The sequence below is a fragment of the Mus musculus genome, chromosome 11 (genome assembly GCF_000001635.26).
Source record: "Mus musculus strain C57BL/6J chromosome 11, GRCm38.p6 C57BL/6J".
Lineage (NCBI taxonomy): Eukaryota > Metazoa > Chordata > Mammalia > Rodentia > Muridae > Mus > Mus musculus.
In genome coordinates this window covers 90344699-90368400 of record NC_000077.6, presented here as the reverse complement: position 1 = coordinate 90368400, position 23702 = coordinate 90344699, and the positions used below count along the sequence as shown (strand labels likewise).

Below are 23702 nucleotides of genomic sequence, written 5' to 3'. Positions count from 1 at the left end.
CAAGAGATCTGCAAGTCTTGAGGAATAGCTAGCGGGAGTGCAGAGCCACACCCCCTTCCCTTTCTATATCCCACTGGGATAGTTTGAAGTCCTGTTTTCTTTTTGGAGGAGGCTGGCGATTAAGCACACAGCACCATACATCGCAAGCATACACGTTGCCACTGTGAGCTCCAACTGCAAAACCATCACTTTTTAAATTTTATTTTATTTTATTTTTTTGGTGGAGGACTGGAGGTTGGGGGTTGGGGGTGGGAGCTTGGCAAAGTCTCTGAAGGAATGAATAAGTCGGTCACCTTCATCAACATCAGGTGTCGATTTTCCACTGTGACTGTGTGGATTCATTTCTCAGTGTCTTAGGCATGGTGAATGAATACCTGGCTAGTTATTGTTTGACACCTAGGGAAAGACTCTGGACTTCTACCCCCCACTTAAGGAGTGTTTTCTGTATGTAATTTCATTTTACAAATAACAGCGTATATCTTTGTAACATTAGGACAATTATTATTCAAGACTATGCCTAGACTAAGAGAATCAGTCTTCAAGGTTGTAAGACCTGATTGTTGAGCCTTTCCTCTCATCGGTTGGGAAACTAAGCTCACGGGATTTTTGCCTTTTGCATAAGGAAGGATTTTTGGAAGTTGATCCAGGTTCCCACAGCTCTGGACACTTCCTAAGGAGACACTGTCAATTCTTTGTCACTAAGACTCCCTCACTTGTTTTCCACCAGAATAAGTAGCCAGGAAACATTAGTTGAATGAATGAATGATGTATCAAAGATTCGACTTTGTCAGAATGACTTTAAAAAGATGCTTGGGCTGGCAGGATTTCTTTTCTGACGTAGTGGGTACAGCTTAGCCAGTGGGTCTTGGAGGAGGCCAAGTGTAGCCTCCCCCAGCTGATGCCGTGACAGGCTCTAGGATTCTTCGCTCGCAGCACTTCACAGGTTGCTTTTCTTACGTGTCATTTTCATGTGATTGGTTGTATAAACGAGCAAGAATGAAGAGACCTTTCAGAGTAGAGGATTTAGATGCTTTCAAAGCCACTTGGCAAAGTGCTTTTGTATCAGAAGCATAAGAACTCAGTACCCCCTAATATCCATATAAAAAGCTGGTGCAATCATACATGCTTGCACACACACACACACACCATCAAGTTACATTTCTTTGATTAATAGATGAAGGTAAGCATGTCTCTACAGACATGTTAGTTGCAGCTTCTTTGTGTGTGAGATTTGACTGTTTACAAACTGGTGAGTCTCCCCACACCAGTCACCAGTTGCCACTGAACCAGAATCGCTGAAGAGAACACATCACAATCAGACCAGGCACTACTGCAGCGTTGCCCTAGGTAAGAGAGCTACCTGCATCTTCCCAGTGCCCTACACTCTATCTATCCATTCTGAGCCTGCCATCCCATCCCGTGCATGCATGCCAGAGTTGTTAGTCTTTCCCATACGCACCATGCCTCAGTTTCTCTGTGTGTTAAAGAGAGGAATAGCCCTCTTACTTCTAGCTAGAAGTGAATCATAACATTATCCAATCGATATTGCAGACCCGTGTGAACCAAACTACAGGCCCAGCCTTAAGAACTTTAGTTTTTATATATATTTAAAAAAACATATTTCATTTTGAAGACCAAACTGTGATGACTCCACCTCTATTTTCCTGAGTTTTAATCTATCCTATACCGGCCCTTCCATTTTATCAATAAACAAGCCTGGTTTTAGCCAAATTTGTGGAAGTCTACATGCCCTTTGTTTATACTGTGTGAAAGGGCAAGAGGCGGATTGGCCTGGAATTCTTCTGTGTTTCACTCTGGGATGCAGAAAGACTCTTGTCTTGAGCCATATGTAGAGATGCTCTTCTCAGTGAGCCAGAGGAGCGGATATGTAAAGAAGCAGAGCCAACTTCACAGAAGGGCCCAGTGCAGACTCGAGACACAAGAGCAGCTTTTGCCCAAGTGTCCTTAGGATGGCAGTGGAAGGACCAGTGGGCATGATGACTACACTGGATAATAGCTGGTCATCATTGTGCTCCGAAGCCAGCGGACAGAGCTTTCCTTCCCCCGAGGCATCCCCCCACCGCCTGGGAAAGCCTTACTCTGGCAAGAAACTCTGATCTGAATGTTGCCCTTCTATCAGGCAGCAGGAAGAAAAGCAACAGCTCCTTAGTTACCATCCCTTCCTTTCATGCTTATGGTAGTTCGGGCGCTAGGCTACCCAGCTTCCATGTGTTATCTCATTAAACTCCAAAGCCACCCCAGGGCACCAGTAGCATTAGTATTAGATTGGTACTGTTATCACTGTCCTTTTACAGATGATGCCCAGAGAAGGGGGGCACAAATGGTACAGACAGCAGTTAGCCGGCAGGGCTGGGATAGGACGCAACACCACCATCTGGTACTGCGGCTCTATGGTAGGTCACCGCAGCCTCCTCCACTCTTCAGGAGAGGGCTCTTTGCCTGCAGAACATAGCAGAATGTCAGGAGCCATCAATGCCCCTGTGCCCATGGGATGGGATGGTGGCTACTAGCATCTGGGAGCCCGAATGTGGAGGGACAGAAAGGAAGGTACTTTTTGATCTGGCTGCATCTCTAGGGTCCCAGGCTCTCTTTAACCAGCTCCCAGGGTATCTAATTTTAAAGGACAGCCAGACCAGCTTGCAAAACACAAGGTTTATGTTTAAATCATGAAGATTTAGTTTAAAAGTGAATTCTGTGCTTTGGTATGACTCTCAAAGCCTCCGTTCCTTCTGACATACGAGCAGCAGAGAAGCCCTTGGAATGCAGAAGTCAGCAAACAAGCAACGAGCAGGAGTCAGGGACACGGATGAGGCTGTGTCTCTGAGGCTGCTTGTGTCCCGCTCCCAGCAAAGTCAAACAAGTCTCAGGCCCCACTGCCTGGTGCGGCAGTGGATACCTGCATATGGGCATAAGATCCTCCAGCTTTCATGAATACATTCCCCTTGTATAGACACACGCATGTATGTCTTTAGGGAGCCACACACATGAATATCTGACTATGCTGGGAGTCATCTGTGGGTTTAGCTCTCAGTAACCTATCAGGAGACGATGGAAGCACTTCCTTAGTATCCCTGCCCATCTGTTTCCCCAAGGCACACCTAGGTTCTTTCTTCCCAGATACACACGAATGAAGTAGTCTCTTCTGAGATGCTTACGGGAGGAGGCACAAGGCATCAGAGCCTTCATTGGTAAATATTAGTTTCCTTCCCCTCCCTGTGTCTAAGGCGAGTTGTACTGAGTGAATGAGGCTTCGGCAGCTCAGAGTGCAAAAATAGCCCTGCCTGTGAGGATGTGGTCTCTTTCCCCCCAAGTGTGGACCAGATGTCAGGCTGCCGGGTGAGGACTCAAGGAATGTGACAGCTTCCTTCTGCAGGGCTTCGCTGCTTCTCTCCAGATGGAAGCCTCTAGTCCCATGTGAGTTTTTGGATCTGAAAAACAAGTACAAAAAAAAAAAAGATGGTTCACGAGCCTTGTTCTCCACCAAAAGCACATGTGTGTGTGTGCATTATAGGTATTACTCTCAAGTCAGAGACATGGCCACCATGCCATCTCCCCTGGGGCTTAGTGACAATGAAAAGGAATGGAAACCTATAGCCTGTGGGTGTTCATTTTTGAGTTGCTCATATTCGTTTTTTGACCTCACATTTACTCAGAGCCAACTTTTTACCATGCACCGAGCTACGTGTCGACAGTCACAAGAGATGGGAAAGATGTCATCCTTTGAACTGATAAAGCCCATGATGGGGCAAAGGAGATAAGTTATTGTGAATGGAGTCTGACCAGTGGTAGAAAGAAGCTATGCAAAGAGGGACTTAGCAGAGTCGATTCCTAGTCCCACCCCCAACTGCATCTTGAGGAATAAGCAAAAATGGTAGCAGTAGACAGGAAGGATTTCATATGTGACTTAATGAATTTTTCTCAACTGGTATTAGCAGTATGCCAGTCATTTGTAGGGAAGATACCAAATCTGCACCAGGGGATCATAGGCAAGGGGCGTTCAGGGTGTTATAGGACAGAAGAATTGGGTAGTGGTAGTGGGGGGAACCAACCCAAGTACTGAAGTGATGGTTAGTACGCAACCTGACTGAACCCCCTTATCCAGATGAGGAAAGAATTTGTGGTACAGTATAGGACCTGTGTGAGCACGCTCAGGGTGGCAAACGAGGTGTCTCAAATGTGGTGTGTTTAAAGAAGATGTTAGGAGGTTAGGGGCGGCATAATTGATATGATTTAGAAGTTGCTGTGGCAACACACCTACCTCTAGAGAGTCAGTGTCTGTGGGAAGGCAGGCAAGCTCATGGCTTTTGCCCTGGACTATCCCGTGCCTTGCTATCGCCTGCTGTGGGCCAAAGGTCTGGACAAATTCAAAAGAACAAATGCCCCACGTGGTTTGTTGCAGCCAGTCTTTGTGAAATTGGCCCTGGAATCAGATAAAGAGGTGGTTAGTAAGTCAGCTACAAGGTTACGGGGAAAGAGTAAGGGAGAGAGAACCTGGGCTGGCTTGCCAACTCTTCAGGAAGCATCTCCCCATGTTGGGAAGCATGGAATCGCTTGTAGATTTCCATGAAAAAAGTAAATGCATATGGCCTATGTGCATGTAAACTGCCTGTGTTGTAATGCCCATGTTATAATGCCCGTGTTATAAGCAGTAGCACAGAATGCTTTGGGGACATAAAGTAATGCAGACTTCAGAATGGCAGAAAGATTTGGGTTAATGAAAAATTGGCCATAACAAGTTTTAAAAGACCTCAGTGACTGCCTCGGTGGTGCCACCTTCAGGCAAATCACTGTATAACGTGGTTGGAAGCAGGCTTTGTTTGGTGTGTGAGCCCTTGATGCAGAGGAATCTTTGGCCACTTTAGTAATTCTTAACTTTGGCTCTACACTAGGATGACTAGTGGCAATTCTTGACATTTTTGTTTTAAAATATTCCATTACAAAAGAATGAAGCATCATTGTTAAAGTCAGAAGTGTATGACAATATAGCTTGAGTTCTTACAGTCTTATTTCCAGACTGGTTTCCTACAGTCTCTTGCATTCTCTTCCAGAGAGTTCCTTTGATTCTGTAAGCATATATATATATATGGGTGTGGGTGTATATTGTGTGTTTGGAATATGAAAATATATGTATGTATATTTGCATGTACCTGGCACATGCTGTGGTACAACTTGCCTCTTTAATATCTGTTGGAGAACTATCCATATTAGCACATACAGATCTGCCAGCGGCATGGAATCCCGTGGTTTGGGTGTTCTACGGTTCGTCCTTGCTCCTAGGCATTTAGATTGGTTTCTTCCACAGATGCTGTCGTTCACGTTTGTAGTAGACCTAAAATTTAATTCCTAGATGTGGAAAGGCTGGATCAAAATGTGTAGGCTCCAGAGGAACGGAACTAATTCACACTCCCACCAGAGAAGCATGTAGGGAAGCTATTTCCTCTTTCATTGAGTAAAAGAAATTGGAGAGCCCAGGCCACGTTTTCAGATCCTCTGATTGGGCAGGGAGAGGTGCTGGATATAGGGGTGACCTCAGTGTTCTTAAGAGCCTTGCAGGTCAATCTCTAACAAGGTGGAGACTATGAGCCATGGGTAGTTACTTGATCCTGCCCTTTGAGATCCAAGCAGCAAGACCTCATGCATGGTTGTGAACTGTGCAAAACAGAAAGATGTGTATCTTCCGAAATTCCTAGTAAGCTGGACACTCCCATTTAGATAGACATGGAATTAAATGAGTCTCTATCCATAAACATGGTATATTGAAACATCAAAAGCCAGAGAAGTCCCACCAAGGTTCTGTTTGATGCTTTCCCCTCTCCTTTCTAATTATTTTGTCAGAATGCTTTTCTTGTATAAGGAAAAGTTATGGTCTCAGATTCCTTAGAAGCAGTTTGTAGATATTAGTAGTTAGCAATTGTTTTGGTAGTGGTTTGCAATGTCCCAGATGGGTGCCAACCTTGGCAGCTTCAGAAACTCAAGGTATCCTCTTTCTCTTGCTTAGGTAACTCAGATGACTGAGAGACAGAGAAAACACCAGCCACCTTAACAATCACAAGCCACTGCCACATCACATCACCAATCACATAACAATCACATCACCAGTTTTCAGTTCCTTGACCCTGTCCTTTTAGGCTGTGCCATTCCATTTTCTCCTGGGAGTCTGTCCTCAGAGCTGCTGGAAAGCCCCTTGCTTTGCAGCCTGCAGCTCCCCGGCCCCCCCTTTTCTCCCTGGCAGTTCGCATTTAACACATACCTAGCACACACACATAGAGAGACAGACAGACAGACAGGCAGACAGACAGACAAGACACACTTAACACACAAACACTCAGAGACAGACACACAGACACACGCTCCCAGAAGTGGGCAAAGGAGAAGCAGAGACAGACCATTTGTCTTCACCTTAAGGCAGATCTTCTCTTCCTTCCTCTTCTTCCCCTTCCTTCCTCTCCCCCTTTCCCCTCCCCTTCCCTTTCCCCCTCTCACTCCCTCTCCCCTCCCCCTCCCCTCCCTCTCTTCCTCCCCCCTTTCTTCTTCTCAGTCTTCGTCTTCATCTTCCTTTTCTCTTTCAAGCTGGGGATTAAACCCAGAGCATCACACACGCCAGACCAAACCTTCCTTTGTACTGCGTTACATCACCTGCACATCTGTATTACTGTTTTGGAAACGGATCCTCACTAAGCTGCCCAGGCTGGACCTCAGCTTTTTATGTAGCTCAGCTGAGCCTCAAGCCTCTGAGCCTCCTGCCTCAACCTCCTGAATAGCTAGCCAGTGTTACAGGCATGAGTCACCATGCCCAGCTTCTGAGGAAACTGTCCCCTGCTCCCAACTACCTAGGGTTTTCCTAGAGTTCTTTCACTTCTGTTGTGATAAAACTGTCCAAAAACAACTTCAGGAAGAAAGGGTTTATTTAGCTTAAAATTCCAAGTTTTAGGCCATCACTGCAGGGAAGTCAGGGCTGAAACTTAAACCATCAAATCCACAGCCAGGAACACAGAGAAAATAAATATGTGCATCCTTGCTTGTTGCATTCTCCTGTCTTCCATAGTTCAGGATCCCCTGCCTAGAGAATGTGCTTCCCACAACTCAGGGTGGGTCTTCTTATATTAGTTAACAGTGAAGACACCCCCCTTAACCCACAGACATGTCCACAGGGCCCGATCTCGGCCATTCCTTAGTAAGATTGTGTTCCTAGGTGATTCTGGGTTCTGCCAGGTTGGTAGTAAAGTAAGCCGCCAGCCTAGCATCTTCTTACAATTGGTTTTCTTTTCCATTCACTCCTTCCCATGATTAGGTAAGGATTGATTTTGATGCAGGTTTTGTGTAGGAAGTTCTAAGCCCAATAGAATGTTACTGTTGACTGTCAACACTGACAATGACAGACAGTGTCTTTCAACACACCGGAATGACAAAGGGATCTGGGGAGTCTGTGGGATGCTCTTAGTCCATGGAAATGGGACTTCATTTGATGCACAGTCCCAATGGGCATGGGCTAGAGGAGCTGAAAGGGAGCCACAGCATTGGTGACCCAATAGCCGCTGATGACTTTCTGTCTGTCAAGGCGCACATAGACCTCACCTCATACCCGCAAAAGAGGAGAGCAGATTTTTGTCCCATGAGGATTTCTGCATAGACTGCATCATGCAGAAGCCAGATGGGTTCAGCTTGGCTAATCTTAGTGCAAGCTGGGAAATTTCAACTGAAATAACACATTTCTAAGAAACTGTCTGGTGTGGAATATTATGTATGTATAAGAGAGCGGCATACCTATAGCACAAAGTCGAACTACTTATTGTATGCTCAGGTATATGTAGGATTTGTCTGTACCCCTCTTTCCAGTGTAGTAAGAAAAAGATTTGACAAGTCCCCTCATTTTCTCTTGCTTGCTATATCAATAGCTATTAAACAGTTTTTCTGTCACACAGACTTGAATTTATTTAGAAAGTCCCAAGTAGGCCTTTCCCCAAATCTCGGCTTGCATCTGAATGTAAAACTCAGGTGTATCCTCATGACTGTTGATTTAGGTAAAAGCTGTCTGTGATGGACAGGAGGCCCTCCAGTCTTCCCTTTCCTACTGCCTCAGGGACTGATGATGGAGCTATCGCTTTTTCGTGCTGTCCTACCTGCTATGAAGAAAGCATATACCGAGATCCATAACCAGGTAGCACAAGAAGACTTGAGCACTGAACACATGCACAAATGAGACACTAACGTGCCCATCACTGAGAGCCACCAATACTGGTAGCCTCAGAGATTGTTTACCTTGAGATCCTGGACACATGGAAACCATTTTGTTCAGGTACTCCACAGAATGAACTCAGTTTGTCCTCTGAGATCTGTACGCCTGACTAAGCATACCGTCTAACAATCTAACAATACATGTTTCATAATCCATCAGAAGTACCCATAACAAATAGGTAGAGGGAGAATGGCCATTATTCTGTGGTATTTCCACAGCCTACGGGATAGTGGACCATAGAGGGTGTCTCTGTAGGCATTTGGCTTGCCATTCTCTCTTCTTCCGTAAAATCACTTTCTAGACCTAGATACAATACAAAGGAAAAAATGAGATCATTAGGACATAGGTTTAATAGGCAGTATAAGGATACAGGTTTAATAGACAGTATAAGGATACCTTTATCAAAGTAGGATTTTTCAGCCCAAGAAGGTGTTCTTGTGAGCACGTCTTGGAATTTTCCCATAGAGATGCGGATATCTAACATCACAAGACACATGTGAGAGCCCCAGCGGTCCTGCCTTATGCAGGAGCCCTGTGAGTGCTGCTTGAAGGGAATTGTCTGACATTAGCTGTTGGTGTTAGGGAGATCTCTGATTGGCTTCTCTGTCAGGGCGTGGAGGTATGGAAAGAAAGGAGTGTAGAGTTAGCCTTAGTTTCAAATATACCCTCTTTCAACTCACCATTTAAGCTCCTGCAAAGTACTTAATCTGTTCAGTTGTATTGTTTGTCTGTTTGTTTGGTTGGCTTCTTTTTTCTTTCTTTTTTTCTTTTTTTTTTTTTTTTTTTTTTGAGACAGACTCTGGCTCCTAGCCCGGAATGGTCTTAAACTCCCCCACCTTCTTGTCTTTACTTCCCAGTTCTGGGTTAGGAGGCTGAATCTCCATACTCAGCCTGTACTGTTTCCCACATTTGTTTGTTTGTTTGGTTGGTTGGTTTTTGGTTTTTCAAGGCAGGGTTTCTCTGTGTAGCCCTGGCTGTCCTGGAACTCACTCTGTAGACCAGGCTGGCCTCGAACTCAGAAATCCACCTGCCTCTGCTGAGATTAAAGCCACCACTGCCCGGCTCCCACTTGTTTAATGGCGGTAATATCATAGGTGCTTGGTTAGGAGGCATGCTAACTGCTCATTCGTGAGCAACAGGGTTGTCAGGTGGATCTCTCTTTGGTCAGTTCCATTTATGTCTTGTTAAAAAGCTGGTGGCTGTTTCTAAGCACTTCACACTGAGGCTTCTCCGCTGCCAGAGCCTAAAGGGTCCCCGTTCCTTCCCCAGGATATTTGCATTGATTTCCTCGTTGTCGTGTTCTCTTCCGGGAGAGGCCCTGAAGTCAGCACATCTCTAACTGGTTAACATTGCTCTTCAGATGTCTAAATCTCCCTAGAAACCTGAGGTGCGTGTCCGGGAGGCTTCTCCATCGGGGATCCATGGGCACATGGGGTCACTAGAGGCCTCTCCCTCTGGATGTGTTCATTCTGCCTATCTCCCCTGTCAGTGACTGATAACACCTATCCAGGTATCCACGCTAAAACTCACACTCATCCCATATCAGTAACGAGTCTCACCCGTTCTGGTCCTCGGCTAACCCCACCTCCGTGCCACAGCCATGTTCGTCTTCCAGAAAAGAGCCACGCACGTGACATTCTTGCTCCGATCTCCCCTGCTGGCTGGCATTTCCTGACTGGGGAAATCTGAACATCTCTAACTATATCTTCTGCTCTCAATCCACACTCCTTGCCCCTCGACTCCAGCTGTTCCTTGCCTGGAGTATGACTTCGCCTGTGTCTGGAGGCTTCCTGTGTTCTGTTCCCTCTCCCCGCTTAATCTTCATGTTTTTACTTTCTGGCCGGTTTCCAGACTTGGCCTAGAACCGATGCCAGCTCTCTTTGAAGAGCCTTCCTGAATGTCCTGTACTCCCTCCAAAGACATAGATTAACAATCAACTTTTCAACTGCAACCTTTGGCTCTTTGGACAAAGTTCTTTCAATCACTTCACAGCCCGGACACTAATCATCTGTGTACTTACGAGTCTCCACAGCCAAACTGCATGTTTTCTAGAGTCCCCTCTTCTGCTTTCAGAGCCCCGTCTACAGTAGGCACCCAATAAAAGGTTTTAAAGTAAATATTTTTATCATCAAGCATGTGTGACTCTCCTATATAAGTTATGGCTGTGGTCTTGCCTGGAAAGATTTACAATCAAGTTTGAGGACTGGTAGTTATTTTAAAAGTCAAGAGTCATTTACAGTGATACAAACTCCAGGTTGTATGTGCAAAATGACTTAGCTAGTATTCCGAGAGAAATCAGCGTGCCCTACTACTATCTACTAAAGTTGCCTTAAGGGGAAACAGAGGCCTGGGATCAGGGCTTCTTAGTGGTAGGACAAAGAGAGATGGCAAGACGTGAAAGCCAAAAGGTTTGCCTCGGGTAGATTGTACATGGCAGGGGCCATGTGCCTCACCACGGAGGTCACCAACCACCAAGGGCCTGGGGCTGAGAGGCACTGGAAAATTATGGGCTGCTTTTGATCATGGTAAAGATATCCTGAAGGGAGTACGCTGGCAGTTCTGTGGGTGGATGGGAGAGCTTCTGGCAGAAAGACATAGTACAAACACAGCTTGATTGTCCAAGTCTTATGTGAACGGGCCTGCATCCAGCCCATGACCAGAGCCCCAAGCACGGAAGAGAAGCTACCCAGAGCTTGCTATTAGTTACTAGACCTAGGAGGAGCATGTCTAACCTCTCAATCTTTAATCTCGATATTTCATATGAGTGCATCCCAAGGATCAGGGAGTCACCCCCAAGGGTCCTGTGACTGAGAGGGTCTTCGGAGTCCAGACCATGGCTCTTTTCACCATTCTGCCTAAGAGTAGATGTTAAACTTTAAAGCCAGACAGCATTGAGAAATTCTTTCAGGCATGAGGAGCCATGCAGGAAGGGTGAATGAAGGTCAACAGGAGGTGGGGCTGGTCTGGGCTCGAACACATCTAGGCTGAGATGCCAGTGAGACTGGAGAGCCTGACTGGCAACCTGCACCTTGGTTATCACTCTCTGTGAACTTCAGGGTGGGAGAGGTGCAGAGAGCTCTTGGACAGAAACCAAGAAACCAAGGAGATTGGGGCAGCAGGGCTGGGTGTTCACTTCTGGGTGCCAAACTTGGAACCTTGTGCAGGGGAAAATGTGTGGCTCTCCTTGAGATGCCACAGATGCACCTGAATGCGAGTCATGTTATCCAGAAGTTGAGTTTTCAAACAACCCTGTTTGCCTTCCTCTGTTTTATTGAATTTGGGCCAGGGGTCGGCAGGGGCAAGGTTGTCGCTGTGAAGAGCACTAGGCCCTTTGTTTGCACTTAGGTCCTAGGTTAAGAGTGCATGAGAGCAAACAGCGTCTCTTCCTTTGGTCTCCTCTTTTACGGCCCCCTTTCTAAATCCAACCCAAAGGAGAGCCTTCAGTGTAATAACTAATCCTGGCAGCACTTTGTAAACTGCGGGTTTCAAATGACTAGGCCTGCACATTTCCACCAACTCCAGCAATTAAAGAGTCTCTGGGGACCTAGGCAGTGCTGATGCTAGTGGTGGGTACTGCTGTTGAAAAAAAAAAAAAAAAAAAAAAACGGGAAGAGCCGCTTTCTGAAAATAGACTGCAGGTATGGGACAGCTCATTTCCCGGCTCGATAAAGAGGTCGCCCGTCCTAGGGGGAGTCAGGTAGATTGCTTACTGGTTCGATTTTTTTTCCCACCAGTAAAATGTACCCACTTAGCCTTACCCATTTCACAGGGTTGGCAGGGTGGGCAGAATGAGGTCATCAATGGGCAGCGGGTACCCAAGGAGGTCTAGCTGTTCATGCTGAGAGCAGAAGCCTTCCCCTCCCCCTCTATGGAGATATGGTGGCACTGACAGCCTTCGGCACTTTGCATACCACAGGGGGCCTCTCTAGTGGATTGACTGTGGTCTGTCTGTCTTTCTTTTCACTCCATTGGCCCCTTTGGTTTGTCCTTTATTATGTGCAGTTGTGGAAAGGCAGTCTGGACTGGCAGCCTTGAGAAGAGGGAACTGGCTGGTCCTGTTCAGAGGAACTGCTTTAAGGCCACTTTGCAAAGTTTAAGCCAGCCAGCAATCTGAATTCACCTTTTATTCCCCAGGATAACCTCACCCTCGCCCTACCTCGTCTCTACGTAGTTCCAGATATTGGAGTGGAGTGTGGGACAGGGAAATGGTGCTTGACAGGGACAGAGAGAGCAAGCCATCTTGTTTCCCACCCATGGCATCTGGCATCTGTATCCACCTCCAAGGCTTTGAAGCTGCAAGATCCCAAGCGCAACTCACGCTGGCGCTCAGTGCTGTTGGCACCATGAGTTCATTTGTGGCCTCCTGAGTGTTATTACTGCTTAGAGAAGCCACAGTCATACATGCTGGCTTCTGCCACTCTGTGACACCCTCACCCCAACCTCCAACCGGGCCTGGGTGAGGTTTTCAGCTTAGTGAAGAGCAGTTAGAGGGTGCTTTGTTGTCCTCTCCTCGGGGACAAAAGTGGGAAGGCCTAGGGCCACACACACTGTGACCTCTAGTTCAAACATCTGTTCCTTCCCCACCCGACTGGCTTCTGCCAGGCTGTGGTTGTGAGCTCTGGTCCCACCACGCAGCGGGTTCAAGAAGGCAGATTTTGCTGACAGCTCTGGCAAGAGGCCTGATGACAAATACCCTTGGAACGGGAGGCCTTGCTAATCCTCTGGGCCAAGCTCCTGCCAAGTTAGAAGCTGCCAAGTCAAGTCAGGGCCACTCTGAGTTCTGATCCACGGCCCCAGGGCAAAGTGCTTGTCCTAGGCACGGGGTCACACTCAGCAGTGTCTAACAGGCTTAGCAAGGCTAGCACTAGAGGAAATGGGAGCCAAGGGCATGGCAGGAGAGAGGTTCAGACTCCAGACCTACCCAGGGCCTTCCCTCTTGCTGTGTCCCATGGTTCCAGGGGAGGTGAGCAGCATTGTCTGTCCCCCAGGCTGCAGGTGAGGGGACGGGACTCTTGATTATAGAGGGACTGGCCTGAAGCTTTAGAGCTCTGTGGGTGAAAAGCCCCGATCTGTCTGTATTTTTGATGGGCAATGTTCTCTCCTCTAGAAGAGGTCCCAGAAAAGGGTCCTAGTTGGGAACGAGAGTCGCAGAATGGCCATCTACCCACAGGGAACACCGTCATGCTACTCATAAGGACTATAGATATAAAACACCTCTCCCCCATGAAGTGACCTGTAAGCCAACTTCTTTCCATCCAGAAGGTGTGTGATGCCTGTTGAGAAACCCTGTCTTCTCAGGGGGTGGGGAGGGAGGAGTGTCTGGATGCATAGAGGTTCTCTACATAAGCTTGTATGTGAGGGACCACAGTGATGCGGTGCTGGCCCGGCGCCTCAGTGGTTCTCTTGTCAAATGTGGTCCTGCTCTCTGCACGAGCTTACTCTTCTGGGTCTAGAGCAAGGAGGAGCTGAAGCAGAGACACAGAGGGAGAGAGGAACAAAAGGCTGTCCTTGCCCCTTTGTATGACCAGCTCTTGTCTTACCTGTTGGGTCCCGAGATGTGCGGATCTGAAGAGGGCTCCCTTTGCTCCCCTGCTGCCAGGGTGAGAGAGGGTAAGGTAAAGGAGAAAGCGTGCATTTAGGGTCTGGCTGGCTAGTGCCTGAGTTCCCGCTGACTTGAGTGACTTAATGTTCAGAGGACCCTTAGCCTACTCATGATACAGGGCTACTCCTGGCTCGCCCTGGAGGCAGGACTAGGCTCCATGGCCCCAGCAGTGGTGTATCTGCTGGTTGCAGAGTGAGGAAGAGGAGGCGAATCTGACTCTGTTGTTGGGCATGCCTGGCAAATGATGCAGCATTTCAGAGCTGATTCCGCACCTCTGCTTTTCCATCCCTTTATTTCCACATCTGGAGACTGAGGATGCTAGTAAGTCCACCCTCGGAGAGCTGATGTGGGGATTAAACAAAGGAGCGAACCTTTCTGAGAAGCCCGAGGGAAGCAAGGGTTCCACCTGGTTACCCTTCGGTTAGGAACAGTGGTCGGTACTCACTACTCATGGGAGGGAACACCGCGAATCTGCTTGCCCCCAGGCACCCCTTAGAAGCAATTTGAAGGCCAAAGTAGGAAAAACGAGTCCCCGTTTCAGTGCTACGGGAGGTAATAGTGTGGATGAATAGTAAGAGGAAACCCAAGGGTTAGATGGGCAGTGGGTAAGCCTGAAGTCCATCAGAGGACTGGAGCGGGAACAAAAATCATGCAAGGGAGCAGGCAGGGAGTGGAGGGGGAGAATGTTGTAGCTAGGGATTGTACTAAATACCCAGGCCGGAGGCAGCTAGTACATGGGTGTGTGAATGGACAGGAAGGGCTAGTGTGGGAGGGGAGTCTCCAATGTTGTCACAAGGTGATGGAGTGATTCTGGAAGCTTCGAGAGCAGACCTGCCTGAATGTCTGCTTGCAGAGTGTCTTCTGGCTGTCATATTACATGATTAGTCAAGGGTGGAAGGACAGAGAGAGAATAGACAGGACGACAGAGGTTGCAATAGTTCAGGAGAGGGATGGTGATGGCTTAAAATTAGGGACAAACCTGCAAGTGAGTGAGTGGGTCTCTGTGATCCTGGAACGTATCTTTTACATTTTGTGGTTATAGATGGACCACTCCCCAAGTTCTCTCCAGGTCCTGTGCTAAACATTTTACCTGCGTACATTGTCGAATTCATTGTCACTCTCTTTTCTCCCTGGCTGTTCAGCCAACACTCTGACATCCTTTTGTATACAAGGAGACCAGAACTCACAAAGAACAATAAGATCATCTCTGTCTCTCTCCATCTCTTTGTCTGTCTCTGTCTCTCTGCCTCTCTGCCACCCCCACCCATGTGTGTGTGTGTGTGTGTGTGTGTGTGTGTGTGTGTGTGTGTTTGGGTGAGACTGATCATTTCTTTTTCCAAACAGATTTTGATGGGGTATGGAGGAGCTGTTAGTTTTGTTCACTTTTTCATGAGTGTTCTGATATGTACACTCATGAAATAAGTAATTCATGAGTAATATACAGGTGGCAGAACTGGAATTAGAAAGAGCTTAGTCATGTCTCCATTCTCACTTCAATGTTAGCTACTTAACCCCCAATTCAATGGGACTGGGACCATAAACATCCCCACATGAAGTAGTTTGGTTCTTGGAACAGTTATCTGCTGCCTCAAGAATGCTAACCAGTCACAAAAACCCAGGAACATACGCAAGTAAGGATTTATGGTTCACGCAAGTGCAACTCCTCTGAGTCAGGCAGTGGCTGTTCTGGCCTTAGCTGGACCCACACTTTCCAGGGGAGCAGGTGATTGAGCTGACTCCCTGGCCTCTCCAGTGCCCGTCCTTCCAGCAGGCTCGCCCAAACGCGTTATGGCAATGACACACACGCTACTGACAGAGACAGGCTCCTTCATGGTGCCTTTAGGCTCAGATGCAGAAAGCCAAAGCGCTCTTCCCATACTCTCTGGGCCAATGCAAGACAGGAGACAAGCCCAGATTAGAGAGGCTTGGAAATAGATCATGCCTGAAATTGCAAAGCCACATGGAAATGTTGTGGGCCGGGGAGGGATGGGACCTCGGGCCACTGGAATGTACCCGCACTTGTAAGGTGTTTGTTAAAGGAGATAGTGTCCTTTGCCATCAGAACAGACACCAGCTGACCTGGACTCAAAGTCTGGGAAGAACCACACTTTTAGGATACACTCAGGAGGCTTTTATTTAATCTCTGTACATATTGCAGACTTTCCTTATTGATCCAGAAATATCATGATAGTCCCCCAGTGGACCTCTTATATGCTAAAGGGATTTTCAGGAACAAGGGTGTTTTATATTGAAGCAGGCAGGCTATGAACCCTGAATGTGGTTTTCTCTTGAAATCTGGGAGGTTCCAAGAGAGGAAACGATGCTATTAGGACCATCTGGGATCCAGGAGATGATAACAAACAAACAGACCTCAAACTAATGAAGGAGAGGGAAGAAGCAGGCAAGAGAGAAAGACCTGAGACCAGGCTCTGGATCAGAAGGCTTTTCACCGGTTGGATGGAAAGGGGTCCCTTTTGACCAATGTACAAATCACATCCTCTTTTCCCAGCCTTTCTTTCCTTGTTAAATTTTGTTTACTTTTATTTCATGTGCATTGGTGTTTTGCCCGAATTGTACATCTGTATCTGGGTGTCAGATCCCATCGAAATGGAGTTAGAGGCAGCTGTGACCTACCATGTGGGTGCTGGGAATCGAACAGAGGTCCTTTAGAAGAGCAACCAGGGCTCTTAACAACTGAGTCATCTCTGTAGACCCCTCTTGGCCTTTTTTGATAGAGGATGATTTCCCTCAGCCTGCTCATGCTCTTGAGGGACTAACACTGAGCGATGACGATGTCTTTGCCTCTTTTTACATGGCTGCTTTAAATCTAATGCCTGTCCACCGGAATGGGAGCACATCAGAAGGGTTGCAGTTCCTGTAACTAGCTTTGGGGACTAAATAATAAATAAAATGGTTATTTGTTACTTTAATGCAGCTGTAGTTTAAGAACACAAACCAATGACCTGAGCAGACTGCTGCTATCCCCATTCACTGAGGCCAGATAATCAGCTAATTGGACAGGGACTGACACGTTCTTATGAAAGAAGAGGAACGAGGAGGTTTCGGCAGGCCTGCAAGGTGACCAAAGTGGAGCCCAACTTTGGGTCTGAGGTGACTTTGAATCTCTTCCCAGATTTCCATAGGATCTCTGTTCTACCTTTTCCTCTGGAATCCTCCTTGGCTCTTCTGTAAATGAGGGTCATCATGAGGCCAGTAGAAGAAAAACACAATGCCCAGCAGACACTGAACCCTCTTAGTGGGGTTGAACCTGCAGGGTTTAAATCAAACCTCAGAGAAACGTTAAGCTTAAACATAACAAATACAGGGTCGGGGTGGGGGGCACACAATTATCTTAACATCTTTTAAAGTGGTGAGGCCTCTTCTGGTTCCATATCCCCAGTGCACTGAGTCACAGCTAAGGTCACCCCTATTGATTCTTGGGCGCCTCCCTCGTCCCAGGCCATGTCTCATCCTGGAGATGCCCCCACCACCACCTCCACACCCCCATAAGTTGCAGATTTCCATTCATTTTCATGGTCATCTAGCCATCTTTCATGTCCTTCTGCACACCTGATCTTGGATCCCCCATTTCCCTCCCTCCCAGCTCCCACCCTCCATCTGCCCCTTATGACTATTTTATTCTCCCTTCTAAATGAGATTCAGCCTTCCTCAATTGGGCCTTCTTAGAGAACAAAGGGAGGGAGAATGGGGAGGGGGAAGGGGGAAGGGGGAAGGGAGGAGGGAAAGGATTGTGGGATGGGGTTGACCAGGAGGGAGTGGTCAGTGAGCAGGATGCAAAGTGAATAAGTTAAAAACGATTTAAGAAAAATAAAGAGGGTGAAGCATTTGAGGAAATTTAATGTTCTTATTTCTGATTTGAAAAACAACTGCCATTACAATAGGGGTGGAAGTCCCTAACTCTGAGACTGTGACCCTCTGGGGTTTTACGGTGTGAGGTTTCCACAGCGTCTTCCACTGACGTCTGGACAGTGGGATTACCCATTTTACCTCATTCCACCTCGTGTTGCTGATGCAGATGATGCTGATACGGTGAGATTAAAGCTCTTCTCTTCGAGAGGAAGAAGCAGGAATTATAAGCATTTGAAGCGAGCTGGAACTAGCCCTAGAGGTGGCTGATAAAAGTACTTACTAAAAAGTTAAGAAAAATCAGACTTGCTAAAACTGTTAGAAGCAGGATGGGGGTGGGGGAAGTCGATGGCTATGAGCCTGGCATCTCAAAACCTGTCACTTCCTACATACCAGCAAAAACCAGTTAGGAAACAGAGGAACCAGTAACAGCTTCTATAGAGCATTTAAATTTAACAAACACAGCAAAAATGTGACAAGTTAAGGCCACTGTAAGAACTGGACTTTTCTTTTTAAGATCCCCCATATAAAAGTAGGATATTCAATGTGTAAAGATAAATCTGCCTGCATGGCTCACTTGCAGTCTTTACCCAAAACTCCCAATGAAGATTTTAAACAAAACTCAACAAAGGCATTCTGAAACTCCCCCAAAAGGTGGTGTGTGTAGGAGCAACCACAGACATCCGTTAGAAGTACTATAGTGGGGCTGGAGAGATGGCTCAGTGGTTAAGAGCACTGACTGTTTTTCCAGAGGTCCCGAGTTCAATTCCCAACAACCACATGGTGGCTCACAACCATCTGTAATAGGATCTGAAGACCCCTTCTGGTGTGTCTAAAGACAGCGATGTACTCACATAAAATAAATAAATCTTTTTTTTTTAAAGAAGTACTCTAATGAAGACATATCTTGTTCTGTCAAATGTTAAGCCTTACCAATATTAGTCATTAGAGCCAGTCATTTGGAAAACGTTAGTTAGCAGCTTTTTTTTTTTTTTTAATGTTGTACAGGAAAGGAAATTCTGAGTGAGTCAAATAAACCCATTATAGTTGTAATACAGGATTATATACCGATATGTGAACATATTATGTACATATGCCAGATATACAGTTACAATGGAAACTCTCTTAGTAGTGAAGCTCTACACCATCCTAAACAGGGTGGGAAAACCTGTTCGGTGTAAGCTGGATAAGGAGGCAATGAAGTTTAGTTTTAGAATTGGATAAACACTGGGTTCATGAGATAGCTCAGGGAGCTAAAAAGTGCTTGCCACTGAGTCTGATGGGCTGAGTTTGATATCCAAGACCCACACGGTAGAAGGGAAGAACCAACCCACACAAGTTGCCCTCCAACCTCAACGAATGTGCACAAATGAGCTCCCACAAATAACTCTCAAAGGCTCACAAAATAGATAAAATATAATAAAATTACCTTTAAAGTACAAAACAAATGCCTATCTTTTTTAAATCTGAGAATTTCATATATATATATACACACACACACATACATACTGCTTATATTATCATTTCTACACATCCCTCTTTTCATCCCACTTCTCCTGTGCCCCTCACTCCTCAAATTTATGATCTCATACTTAATTATATGTGTAATATTTATATTTAATTATGTTTGATTATAGCATATATTATAATAATAAAATAATTATTGGAAATATTACATATATGTATATCCTGCTGAGGCTGTTTAATGTTGTTCCAATGTATATGTGGTTAAGACTGACCCCTTAAGATCGGATAAACTGCTAGTCCCTGGAGAAGATTGATTCACTGTCTCTCAGCAGCCAGTAAGAGCTAACCTGTAGCTCTTCATCTAGAGGTAGAGCCTTTTAAAATTCCCCCATCCACATTGGTATATCAGCTGGTGGTGTCACTGTCAGATGAGATCTCCTAAGCGTAGCTTCCCTACCGTTTATAGAAGACCCTATCTCACAGCAGATGTTTTGATCCTCTTGTCCTCTTGCTCTTACAATCTTTCTGCACCCACCCCCCACCCCCAACTCCTCCGTGTTCCCTGAGCCTGTGGTGTAAGAGCTGTGTTGTAGATAAAACTATGAAGGGTACACAGCACCCAGAGAGGAATTGACTCCTGCAAGTTCTCCCTCCCCCCCTTACACACACACACACACACACACACACACACACACACACACACACCTAACAAACTTATGTAAAAAGGTAGGAGAAGAGAGGGAGGGATGCCTACAAACTGGTCGGGGAAGTGGTGATAGGACATTGGGTAGTATTGTTATCCAGTTCAAAGATACTTCCTTCATGAAAAATAACATCCCTATTTGATGGACAAGAGGTTCCAGGATGAAATTGTATTATCGCCCTCTAGTACAGAGCTCAGCAGTCCTTAGAAGCTGGAGCTATGCAGCAGCTTGGCTAATGAGAGAAACCCCATCACCTGCCAATGCCTGGGGTTTGGGGGGGGCTTCCTCGTTGGCAGGCAGTGCACAAAGAGAGCTCAAAGCAGAGAAGGGACCTAGAAGGTCATCTGGGTCATTTATTTTTCAAGCTCCCTCCCAGGCCTTTTCAGAAACAGGCTTGCAGGGTTTCAGTTTCGCTACAATATAAGCAATGGGTAGCATGGTTCACCCTGGGGTATATTTTTAATGAAACCTACAGGTTTCTTCCTACACGGGGGCCTAGCTCTAGCAAAGAGGAAGAAGAGGAGCCGGGCCAAATGCAGCCGAGCTAAATGCAGCCGAGCTGCGTCCTCTCATTTATTCTCCGGGCATGAAAGGAGCAATTGTACAACTCAGATGAAACCAGAAGTTAAGCTGCAGAACTCCCGGCATAAACATTTGGTCTGTTATTAAGTTCACTCTCACCAGCAAGACAAAGAAACACAAGCCACCCATTGTTCCGGGGATGTTTGTGCAGTCCAGTGGCTTAGTCTGTGAGGGTTCAAGTAGAAGTTAGGTTGTCTCCATTATGCCCTTTCTGATCTGCTCAATGCTTTAGTCGAATGTGCCCCTTCTCAGCATCCATATAGCCACTCTTACTTGTGGGCGTGGTACACCGAAACTGCTTTGTATCTGACCTGTCTCCACCCGTGGCCCCTTCAGTCCATCTTACCCCCAAGAGTCTTGTTCTAAACTAGCTGTTTGCCACTTCACTCCTCAAAATTCTCCTGTGACATTCAGTGTCATTTGGTTTGTTATATGCCCACACCCCTCTTACCTGTGGCCAACAGCTCCAGTAGTTTTACCCAAACTCGTTCTGGGTTCCAACAACTGATGACTCTTCGTAGCAGAGTCTGGATGGGTGGGGATGTAACACAGTGGTGGAGCACCTGCCTGCAGTGCTCAGGATCCCAGGTTCTATCCCCTGGAGAAAACAAAAGGAAGCCAACCTAGAGCTGAGGAGATGGCAAAGTATCTGCCACAAAAGCATTAAGGACCTGAATTTAGATCCCTAGCGTTCATGTAAAAACCCAAGAGGGAGAGAGGGGTGAAGACGGGCAGATCCCCAAAGCTCACTGGCCAGCCAGCGTAACTACATTTACCAGTGTCAGGTTCAATGAGAGATACCATCTTGAAAAATGAAGGTGGAGCGCAGTTGAGAAATGGCACCTAGTGTCTACCCCCTGCCACGTAGGCATCTCTGTACACACACATGTGCACGTGCACATACCTACGCTGACAGGTATACACACAACAACCCAACACGCACAGACACTGGCATACTTGTGTCTATCTGCATGTTGTGCCTAGCGTGCCCTTTTGTGGGTGACTGTCTCAGGGTGCAGCTCTACCAATGCCATCGGTCACCAGTGCCATCGGTGGGATACCCTCCACCACCACCCCCACCAACCTCTTTTGTGTTATGTATGGGTTTCTGTACTGTGGATGCACCCGAGATTGACCTCCATCCTATAACCACTACACCCTACCCTAACTGGCTAATTCTAGGTCTGTCTCTGTGACTTACCGGGGAAGCAACCTGAAGTGACAACCTTCCATTACATCATCTCGATCCATTACATCATCCAGCATGCTGGGCGCGAAGCTGATGCTCCATGTGTATCTTAGAGTTACAAACTGCTGTGACAAAGCAGTTCCTCATTGAAAGACGTCAGGGAAGGAACTTAAATAGAGCAGGAACCTAGGGGCAGGAGTTGATGAAGACCACAGAGGAATACTGCTTACTGGATTGCTCCTTAATCCTTGCTCAGCCTGCTTTCTTAAACCACCCAGCATCACTAGCTCAGGGGTGGCACCAGCCACAGTGATCTGAGTCCTCCCACATCTATGGTCGATTTAAAAAAATGTCCCACAGTCTTGCCCTAGGCCAACCTGGTGGACACATCTCTGTTGAGGTTCCTTCTCCCCAATTGACTCTAACTTGTGTCAAATTGACGTACAACTAGTCATAACAATGCATATGATAGGAAAGTGGGAATGTGTGTGTTTGTATGTGTGTGTGTGTTTTAAACTTTCTTGATCCTGTTTGTGAACAAGTACGTATGTGTCTTTGTTTTGCCCGATAATAACACGAGTCGATCATGTTCTGCCTTGTTCTTGGAAAAACAGTGAAGATGAATAAGGACCAAAGGCAGCAAGGTCAGAGCAAGTAGAGTGAAGACTCCGAACAGTCCTAGAGAATTGCCAAGTGGCTCTGACCTGGGTGGCCTTAGAGTTGACCATAAGTTAATACTCCCGTGTTTTTCCAGGCCAGCTGTTGCCAGCAAACCGCAATACACCGAGTCCCATTGACCCTGACACCATCCAGGTACCAGTCGGGTATGAACCAGACCCGGCAGACCTTGCCCTCTCCAGCATCCCGGGGCAGGAAATGTTTGACCCTCGCAAACGGAAGTTCTCTGAGGAAGAACTGAAGCCACAGCCCATGATTAAGAAAGCTCGCAAAGTCTTCATTCCCGATGATTTGAAGGTAAATTGGAACTGGTAATCAGGCCATGGGCAAATGGAGAGTGGGATCATGGGAAACTAAACAGGTGGTTTTTGGAAGTCTGTATGCACACAGAACAAAAGATCTGAGAGTTCCGAGTATATTTGTTGGCACGTGACTTCCTGGCACAGTACGTCCTCTCTAGGAGTTTTCTGAAATACGCTTTCATGTCTTGATACTAATCAGACTTAAGGAGAAGCAGTCAAAGATCCCGGCAATGTTGAGTCCCCGAAAGAAGCAAATTGGCTCGTCTCTACAAGGGATCCCATGGGAACCCATGCATCAAGCTCAACTCTCTTAATGTTGCAAGGGGATGGAGGGTGGGGAGATGTTTTGAGAAGGGCGCTTGGACTGGACTGCAGTTTTTTGAGGCTTACATCCAGTGTTCATTGTTGCTTGTTAGTAAGCTCTACTGTTTTTCCCTGGGTGCCTTAGGGACCTAACAAGTCTGAATTTCCCCTTGCATATTACTGACTCTGGGTGACCAAGATGACATATTGTGGGTAGAGATGATGGATCCATTGCTATTATCTGACATTCACTAAATAGGCAGTTCAGGGTGTTTTTTTTCCTGGACTGTGTTGAAGGGGATATGTCATTTATCAGGAAACAGAATCACCTGTTTTGTTTATTCTGAGTCATTTGCCTTAGGATGCAGAATATGCCCGAAACTCTGCCAGCAGAGAAGTACTTATGGTTAGCCATTTCATAGGACTTTTTCTATTTATGCTTCTTTCCAATCATGAGAACAATAGACGAGTGCACATAGTCAACCACAGTTAGCCCTTTCCTAACACCTGGTCCCCATTGCCCATCCCCCAGTAGGCCTCATGTGTAGACACACTCCATAGGGAAATGAGAGTTGGGGACACCGTGTAAGCTAACATAGGCCAGTCTTTCCTCCTTTTTATATCTAGAAAGAATACAAGAGGCAAGTGTACCCAGAGGATCTAAAGCATGCCTGTTATCCTCACCTCTGAGAACTCCTGAATTGCTACAAAATGGGCAAGAGTCATGACTGAACTCCAAAGTTATCACTTT

At 46.6% G+C, this 23702-nt stretch overlaps 1 protein-coding gene across 6 annotated transcripts in view; it reads left to right on the top strand.

The window, feature by feature from the left end:
- Nucleotides 1-23702, top strand: part of Hlf (hepatic leukemia factor) — a 54383-nt gene that overhangs the window by 22517 nt on the left and 8164 nt on the right. For all 6 annotated transcript variants that reach the window (NM_172563.3, XM_006533004.1, XM_006533005.3 and 3 more), the window contains exon 3: nucleotides 22423-22643. In NM_172563.3, coding sequence (NP_766151.1) covers nucleotides 22423-22643 — 221 coding nt within the window. The remainder of the gene's footprint in view (nucleotides 1-22422; nucleotides 22644-23702) is intronic.